Consider the following 9117-nt stretch of genomic DNA (forward strand, 5'->3'; position numbering starts at 1 on the left):
GGTTTCCGTTACTGGAATCCCAAGCTGGAGCTCGGGTCTATCATGTGACCTACAGTGTGTGGCTTCCTGTTATGAGGGTGGTTTCTTGACTTCCTTCAAGAGTAGAGAACAACAGGAAGAGCAGCTGAAGGGCTTGGTTTCACTGGCAACACGGCAGCTTGACCTGTGTGCTTTGACATCACCACTGTAGGCATCAGCTCCAGAGATGGCAGGTTTTACTGCTGGAGGAAGTCAGGGTACCTGCAGGCAAAAGACACCTCGGTCTCTCATGCAAGCCCTAAGCCTGTTGTCTGGTGAGTTGGTTTAGTGTGCAGTGGGCATAGCAAACACTTATCTAGTGAACTTGACAGCCAATAGCTAGAGAGTGCTCTTCTAGAGGGTTACCCATGAGGAATGTGGTTGTGGACAATGAAAGACAGTTTGCCCTCTTTGTCTCTTTGCCTTCAGTCATTTGCACCCAAGAGAAAGTGATTCTGACCCACTCTCCTACTTTGTGCCCCTGTTAGAGTAAAACAGGTTGACTTAGGCTCCTGAATACATGTAACATTTGTACAAAGCTATCTTATGTGAAAATGATTTTTCAGTCTGTAGATATTACTTAGGAGATGCCTTGAGATGTAAAATCCTGTCCTTTGGTTGAGAGATTTTTGTCTTTCTCCAAATAAATTTAATCTTTAAAGATACAAAATACAGATCACAATAGGGGCATGCTGACACTTTCTGCCTGTTTTTTGCAAGTCACCTTCTCTTATTCTGTTGGTTGTTCGTAGTATAGCTTCCCCAACTATCAGCGATAGTTATTTAGCCATAGTTTATAGATATCATGTGGGCAGAGCCAGTGGACCTAAGACATCATCTTGCCTACCTCCCCTTTCTTAGTCAAGAGGGGTCGAGGCTCACAGACTGAGTCTCACAATCACAAACTAGCCGATATATCCACCCCACAACTCATTTGATCTCTCTCTCTTTTTTTTTTTTTTTTTTTTTTTTTTTTTTTTTGGTTTTTCGAGACAGGGTTTCTCTGTAGCTTTGGTGCCTGTCCCGGAACTAGCTCTTGTAGACCAGGCTGGCCTCGAACTCACAGAGATCCGCCTGCCTCTGCCTCCCGAGTGCTGGGGATTAAAGACGTGCGCCACCACCGCCCGGCCTCATTTGATCTCTTACTCAAACATGGCTTCCCCTCTCTCTCCAAATAAATTACTGACCCAGCTCGACACATGGATATTGGTTTTAATTTCACTGGTCCTTCCTGCTACCCTGTCCTCTTCATGGGCTGGCCCCTCGTCAAGAGCTCTACTCCCTGTGCTGTACCGCTACCATCCTCAGCACCTCTGTCATCATATGGAAGGTGCCCGATGAACAGAGGGGGAGTTGGTTCAGCTGATGCTGGACAGAAAGGGCTGTGGCTCACAACACATTGTTCTGTGGGGAGGGAGGCTTGGAGCCTCCTACTCCCAGCTCTTCTGTTTCCCTGACCTTCCCATTACTCGCCCCTGCACAGCCCTCTCTGTTCATACCCACAAACCACTATGTGTCTTTAGACCCATTCCTGCAATCTCTAACCCTCTCTGGTCCCTCAGTTCAGGATGCTGCCACATCTTTCCTTGACCCTCTAGCCGTCCGTATTAAACCATACAGTGAGCCACAGAAACACAAGCTCCTCAAGGCTCAGTTCTATAGACTCACTCCCACACTCTCTGCTTTTTCAACTTTCATTGCTGTTGCTGTGATAAACACCCAACAGAAAAGCAACTGAGAGGAGAAAGCTTTTATTCAGCTTAGAGTTCTAGGCTGTAGTCCATCACTGAGGGAGTCAAGGCAGAAAGTCAAAGCAACTAGTCACAATGCGTCCACAGTCTAGCGCAATGAGAAGTGAGTTCCTGCATGCATGCTTACCGGTGCTCAGCCTTCTTTCCCTTATACAGTTCAGAACCCATACCCAGTGAAGGAATTTACCCACCTCAATTAGAGTCATGAAGAAAAATATCTCCCAAGTATGCTTACAGGACAACTTGAGCTAGACAGTCCCTCATCAAGACTCTCTTCTCACAAGATAGATTCTAGGTTGTGTCGAGATGAGGGTTAACGCTAGCTACCTCATTCCTCCTCCAACAAAATGCCTCAGGGCCTCTAATCTGTCCAGGTCTTCTCCTCTGACTGACCTCTGTGTTGTCGGGGGAGGCTGTCACTAAGGAACCTAGAAAGTCTTGTAGAACTTATCAAACTCTTTCAACTTCTCCTCTAGCTCCTGAGCGAGCGCCCGCAGTTCTTTGGCTGACTCTGACTTTGCTCCGTCATATAGATGCAAAGATTCTCTCACAAGGTAATACACATCCACTGCGAGGAAGACACCTGCAACGGCTGCCCCTCTGATTCGGGCCTTTTTGGTCATTGCCAGAGCAGTGCCTTCAAAGACATTCTTCACCTGACTAGCTTGTTGGGCAGAGATTCTTCTAGCAGTCATGAGGAGCTTGGCATCTGCCACTAAGTGAGGGTTGGCTCTGGCTACCCTAATGGCACGGATGTTTTGTCCCAAGGTTTTCAATTTACTGAAGACACCATAGGACTTTACAGAAAGTTTACACACAATCTTTCCCAGGTCAATAACTTTCTTCATAGTGTCCATGGTGTCTGACAACAGGCGCTTGGCTTCGGCTTCATCTGACCACTTGCTTGTTTCTTCTACAACTACAGTGGCAGCACCAGTCACAGCAGCCACTGCCCCCAGCCCCACCCCAGTGGCTGAGAGCAGCAGACTGCCCCCTGCTGTCACAGGTGCCAGAGCTAGACCCAGGATGCCCAGGACTCCAGAGGCTGTGCTAGTGGAGTTGGTCACCACGTTGGAGATGGTGCAGCCCTTGTGCACCTGGTCAAGATGGTCAGCCAGAGCTCGGAGCTTCCTGATGATTTTCTCCAGCTTCCTTTTCAACTGAGGAAAATGTTCCGCAAACCTCTTCCTGTCCTGCAGTTCTTTTTGAAGCCGTTCTTTGTCCTCCACGACTGGGAGCTCTAGGAGCTGCTCCAGAGCCTTACGCAGTGCAGCTTCCTCATCTCTGTAACAGAAGAGGTCAGAGCATCAGAAAGACGGCTTGTTCGCTGTAAGATGGGTTCCCCAAGATCTATCTTATGCAAATCACAGAATTACGTTGTAGAACCAATGGGAAAGAGTTTTACTATGTGCAGGACTCTGCCTTCTACAGGAAACCCCAGACTCTCTACATTCTACAGGGTGACCACAGACACTCAATGGTTCTTAGTCCGTAGGTGTCAGTGTGTGAAGTCATTTTAAGACACACATTAGTGACAGGCACATGATAAAGATGGCTCCACTCAAGGTCTGTGCCATCACTACCAAATATTTGCTCATTGGGAACTCTGTAGGTGAGCACAGGGATGTGGGATCAGAGCAAAACTGGGGACAATCTGGGAGTCCCGTGGAGATGACCTGGACAATTCAGCCTCTGCCACCAACACCTTCCAAGCGTCTTCTTTGGCCAACAGGAACTGCAGGTCTCTTCTGCTTGCTGAGTCCTGCAGACACTCAGTGACTTGCTGGATGAAGGGTTTCCTCAATACTTGGGAAGAAAGAGAATGAGGTTAGAGGTCAGCATGGAAGAGTCTAAATGGCAAAGAGCGTATGGCACTTAACAGCCAGAGTATTCAGCATCTGCCATTGGGGGCATGAATTGAGTCAGCAATGCTAGGGAATGTGTTGTGTCTTCAATTCATGAACAGTTTTAGAGGTGGGCCTTTAAGAAAGAGAAGAAATGAGGATTAGATGATGTCATAAATATATGTCCCTAATCCATGGGAGTGTAGTACTGAACAAAAAAAATAGACATCGTGTGTATAATGTCATGTATGTATGTATGTATTATCTATCCATCGATCTATCTATCTATGTATCTATCTATCTATCCATCTATCTTAGTGATTCTAAATCTCTCTAATGCTGCAAGCCTTTACTACATGTTTTCACGCTGTGGTGACCCCTAATCATAAAATTACTTCTGTTGCTAATTCATAACTGTAAGTTTGCTACTGTTGTGAATCATAATGTAAATCTCTGTGTTTCTGATGGTCTTAGATGACCTCTGTGAAAGGGTCTTTCATCACCCAAAGTGGCTTAAAGCCACAGGTTGAGCACCACTGACCTACCCTCTTACCTATCATCATTGGTCCCTGTGTCTAGTGTCCCTTCCTCCACTTAGTCCCTTCTGGCCTGTCACCATGCACAGAGGGAAGACTATGTGCAGACTCTCAGGTAGCAAGCTCCTACTACATACCAGGAAGAGTGCCCTCACCACAGCAACTCGCTGTTTCTTTGTTGTGGACTTTGACTTTCAGACCTGAGAGAAACAGGGGTCTTTGGTCCAAGCCCTCAGCCTGTGGGATCAAGTGATATCCCGTGTGCTGGAGAGTTTGGGGTTTCCTCAGACTTTGGGAGTTGTCCCTAAACCACATGATTTCCTCCATGTCACCAGGCTTTCCTAACCCCCCTTAAGAGGCACAGGAGAGAGGAGGGGATCCCTGAGCATGCTCCCTAAGACAGAGTCAAAAAGGAGAACTCCTTATACCCAGGTAGCTGATACTCTGTTAGTTCATCTTGGGGACTCTCTTTCTAACCTCAACTCTACAAGTTCTCAGTGTGATGCCCACACTCAGACACACTCAGGAAAGAGCCAGAGAAGAGGAATCTATACCTTTGGAAGCCATGAGGGCTGCAGGGTCCTTGGTGCCAGGAGTGGGGTCTCTCACAGGTTTTCCTCACAACTATCTGGGAGTCTGGGCTAAAAGGAAGATAAAAACAAATTGTAGGATGGAGTGGGGACAGCTTCATTGGAGGCTGCTGTCTCCAGGTTAGCAGAGCAACTAAGGTCGAAGAGCGCCTGGCCCTGGTCACACCCCTGAAGGACTCAGTCCTAGGCCTCCCCTCACACTTCCATAACCCAAGCCAGAGCAGAGGCCTCCTGTCCTGTTAGGTCCACTGAACATGGATAATCAGCTGGAGGCAGCCATGGGAAGGGACCTAGCCTCTTCAGAGAGATGAGGAGAAATAGTCTGGTACTCGGGGTGGGAACTGTGTGCAGCAATGGTGACAGTCCGTATTACCTGAAGGGGTGTGATGCATAGGTCTGGGCTGCCACACTAAGGCTCATGGCTCTATGAAGAGAGGAAGAAACCCTAAATCTGCCCATTTGGACTGTCCCACTGTGTTAATGGTGCATCAAGAAGGTCCTGCCAGAAGCAAACCTGGAGCCTTCCCAATCTGCTAATGGGTGCTATATCAATATCTATCTTGGTAAGTCATGTCTGCACAGTCAGCTTCTTATAGTCCCAAATGTTCTGAGGTCCCTCTTGCTGGAGAGGAAGAATAAGTGTTAGTCTTTGCCAAGTAGGGCTTTACGTCCTGTTCTTTGTCCACAGACAAGGTTTCCACGGATACTCCGGACACAACTGGCCCTCACTTCCTGCAGCACACATCTAGACTCTCCTTCAAGCTTCCCCTGCCAAGCCCTGGTCCTGACAGGTTTTCTCTGCCAGGCTGGTGCAGCCATGGCTCTCCATGGTGAGCTTTCGTCATCACCGAGAATAACCACCACCACAGGCAAGCTCACTGGATGACGGGAGTGTCCTTAGCCTTCGGGCAGAAGACACTGACTACTCAGACACCTGCTGCTTCTGCCATGTAGGGAGGGAGGAGGGAGGCCAGGCTGTGAAAAGAACTTCCTGCCAGGACACACAGCTTCCTTTTGCTCCCTTACCCACAGCTGCCCTGGCCATTCCCAGGGTAGTCCATATGTAACTGCAGGTCTTCATTTACCACAGTAGCCAGACATAAGGAGGCTGATGGCAGAGGTTCTTGCTAGAGGTACCTGTATGACAGGAGAGCTCAGGTCCCTACCTCATGTGCCCTGTTTTATAGGCTACAGGACCCCAGAGGCTGTCAGGAAGAAAGACTGGCATTTGGGGTGATCTTATACTTGGGTGAAATGTCTGCACTCTGAGTTTCCTGTCTCTGGTCACTCTGTGCTGGTGGCCTAGCCCAGTGGTCAAGCCCTTGTCCAGTGCATAAGTCCTGGGACTGGCACCTAGTGTCACAAAAGAAAGGAAAAGAGAAAGGCCAGCTGTCCTTCATGCTTCCTTTAAGCCCCTCCCCCCACTCAATCAGCTACACACAGAGCCTCTTAGCACTGGCATCCTGTGGATGTGAGTCAGGAGGAAGGATAAGTGACCCCCAGACCTTCCATTCTGATGGCCAGCTGAAGCCCACGCTGGGAGTGTCCTCTCCCCAGTTGTGCAGAAGCTCTTCAGTGGAGCAGATAGAGGCTTTCAGTAAGTCTCGATTCCCAGTGTCTGTGGAGAATCTTCCTAGGGCAAGGAGACAGGGCTCAGGACAGCACAAACCTGAGAATGGTTAATTAGCTCCCAGGATCACATTCAAGCTGATTTACCCTGGACAGAGGGTCTCCTGCCTACTATAGCCCCGTCCTCTTTCCATCCCTTCTCCTATTTCCTCTTTTCTCCCCCACTGCACCCACAAGCAGCTTCCAGGGATCCAGGACTCTGCTAAGTCTCTTCCCTCACAAGAAATGTCTCCAGTCCCATGAGATGCCAGGACCAAGCAGGACTGCCTCATTTCATGTGCCCAGCGTGCCGCTGTCTGGGCTCTGGAGACATTCTTTGGATATTGAGTCCCCAGCTTCTGAGGACATAGCTCCATTTGAGGAAAAAGTGTGGATTAAAATTTTAATAATAAAATCATCACCGTCGCCGGGCGGTGGTGGCGCACGCCTTTAATCCCAGCACTCGGGAGGCAGAGGCAGGCGGATCTCTGTGAGTTCGAGACCAGCCTGGTCTACAAGAGCTAGTTCCAGGACAGGCTCCAAAACCACAGAGAAACCTTGTCTCGAAAAACCAAAAAAAAAAAAAAAAAAAAAGAAAAAAAATCATCACCGTCATCATCATCTTAAAGCTCTGGTTTTACAGGCACAGAGATAATCTCCTCTACCCCCACCTGTGGTCTGGCCTTTGACCTTGTGATAACAGGACTCAAAGAGCTAAATATGGGGCTGTACAACTTGTCCCTCCATGCCCCACACTGTGCCCTGCCCACCCAAACACACAGGCCAGTCTGTCTTCCTTCTTCACCCCTCACAGGCTGTGCAGAGGCTGGGGAAGCCCAGCGGAGGCGGGCCTGTCTCCCACCTGCTCAGCCTGCTTCACAGAATCCTCAACAAGGCACCCCCATTCCCACAGGGCCTTGGCATGGACACATGCTCAGAGACACAGTGTGCGGCACAACTCCTGGGCACCTTGAAGCCCCCAAGTCAGACAACATTTGTGCAATCTGGTCTTGGCAGCAGTAACGACCCAGGGCCAACCTCAGGGTTCACAGGACACATGAACCAGTGAGCTCTGGGTTGTCTGCCTGCCTTTCTCTACGTCCTTCATTCCCTCCATTCCAAAGGAGGGAGGCCCCACAACAGCCACCTGCCCTGGGGGGCCTGCTGGCCAGGTCTCAGGCAGACTGAAACTTCAGCAGAGTCTTGAGGACCTTGGTGATCTCACCTGATCATCTTTCTCTGAAAGAGCAGCTGGGAGTTGGAGCAGGTAGGTGGGGTTAAGAGGTCCCCAACTTAGCGAAAAATCTTCCCGTGGCTGAACTGGAATCTTCCCTGTGCATCAGCTCAGTAGCTGTACTTCAGCGTCCCAATAAGGAGCAGCTTCCTGCTTGTAAATACCCGACAATTGAAAGTGAAAGCCCTAACTTGCTGAGCAAAGTACAGCCCACACAATAGAATGCCCACGTCTAGGGTACCACCCAAAGTCCCACCCTCCTGGCTGACCTACAGAAAGGAAAAACCTAGCTCCACATCCCAACCCCCCTCAATGCATGATACCTTGGTTGTGAGTTCTCTGTGGAATTCAGGAAGAAAGACCTGACATGACAGATTGTGGAACCTTCCATAGATCACCCCCTAAATGACCCTGCCCTGCTCACTTACTCTCTCCAGCAAAACATTTCTTCCTCCTCTTCCTCCGAGTCTGCACAGCCCTCATCCTGGAGTCTGTTTATGCAGATAGCCGTGCTGTTGCGTTCACCAAGTCTGGCACCTGGGTATCTACCTGCATGGGTTTCTCACGCCTCCAGCCCCTGTGATGCAACCTGGAACCATCATGCATTGCTTCCTCTCAGAAGCCCCCAGCATTCTCCACAGCAGACTCCCCTGTTTTCTTTTGGCTCCCACAGTACTTGGGGTCAAAGTCCACTGCCTGGACAAATCTCTTGTCTCTAAGCTCACATGACTGTTGAATGGTTCTCCTTTTCTCCTAACAGAAGGAACAGCAAGCAAGGCTGGATTCCAGGGGCCAACTGAGATGGGCATCACCCTACATGTATGCCTTTGGGACTTGATGGCCACCCCAATCCAGCTTCTCAGAGAAAGATAGCAGGTGGCACTAGCTCAAATTTTACTATAGATTTGGAGTTTTAAAATCATCTCTGAAAAACTAAACATCTCAGTGTCTTATCAATGAACACATCATCATTGTCGGTAATGGGGGCAGGTGTGATATTTTTACTGGTGGAAATGGATATGTTCAGAGGTAATGGTTTCCATACCACAGTTCAGCAACCAGTCAGGACTCAAGCCAAGATCCATATTCAGAGAGTTGACACTTGGGAGCACACTTTCCTTTTTAAAGTTATTTTTTTCTGTAGCCTTTCTTATTCTCATTCTTTCCTCTTTCATCTGTCTGACTTTACTCAACAGTCAGAGGACACCACAGTGAGATGCAGAACCATGAAAATTTCCATAAAAGCTGTGGGGCAGCCATGATGGAGACCCACTGATCAGGGCCCAGAGTGAACACAACCGAACAGAGTCAGGGTGGGGCCACAGAACCCGACTGCAGTTTCAGCTGAAAGAGACAAATATGGATTTCAACCCCCAGCTATATAAGCAGAGCCCATCCTGAAGATCAACTAAAGAACAGTTCAATTGACCAGTAATATGGCAAGAAATGTCACCCAGGGTAGCTGCCACATCAGGAATTGGAATGTTGAAAAGACCTTTGGTTCAGAGGCAATTGCAGCCAATGGAGATGTGATGA

General features: G+C 48.9%; 1 protein-coding gene across 3 annotated transcripts; it reads right to left on the minus strand.

The window, feature by feature from the left end:
• Positions 1 to 1763: 1763 nt before the first annotated feature.
• LOC130888910 (apolipoprotein L3-like) lies at positions 1764 to 8020 on the minus strand. Of its 3 annotated transcripts, none has more exons than XM_057792286.1 (6): positions 8010 to 8020; positions 7573 to 7731; positions 6245 to 6368; positions 4704 to 4790; positions 3446 to 3575; positions 1764 to 3053 (listed from the first exon to the last, which is right to left on the minus strand). In XM_057792286.1, exons 4-6 carry the CDS (start codon positions 4714 to 4716, stop codon positions 2198 to 2200), a joined length of 999 nt encoding a protein of 332 aa, XP_057648269.1. In that variant the 5' UTR covers positions 4717 to 4790; positions 6245 to 6368; positions 7573 to 7731; positions 8010 to 8020; the 3' UTR covers positions 1764 to 2197. The 3 variants fall into 3 exon arrangements, with proteins under 3 accessions (XP_057648269.1, XP_057648267.1, XP_057648268.1); XM_057792284.1 differs by having other exon boundaries at positions 6245 to 6372; XM_057792285.1 differs by lacking the exon at positions 8010 to 8020 and having other exon boundaries at positions 6245 to 6372; positions 7573 to 7732.
• Positions 8021 to 9117: the final 1097 nt, after the last annotated feature.

The sequence above is a fragment of the Chionomys nivalis genome, chromosome 17 (assembly GCF_950005125.1).
Source record: "Chionomys nivalis chromosome 17, mChiNiv1.1, whole genome shotgun sequence".
Lineage (NCBI taxonomy): Eukaryota > Metazoa > Chordata > Mammalia > Rodentia > Cricetidae > Chionomys > Chionomys nivalis.

Excerpts from the sequence above, each read along its gene's own strand:
- LOC130888910 (XM_057792286.1), bottom strand. Across the intron at positions 3,054-3,445 it reads GCAGAGGCTGAATTGTCCAG|AGATGAGGAAGCTGCACTGC; the intron begins GTCATCTCCACG and ends CTTCTGTTACAG.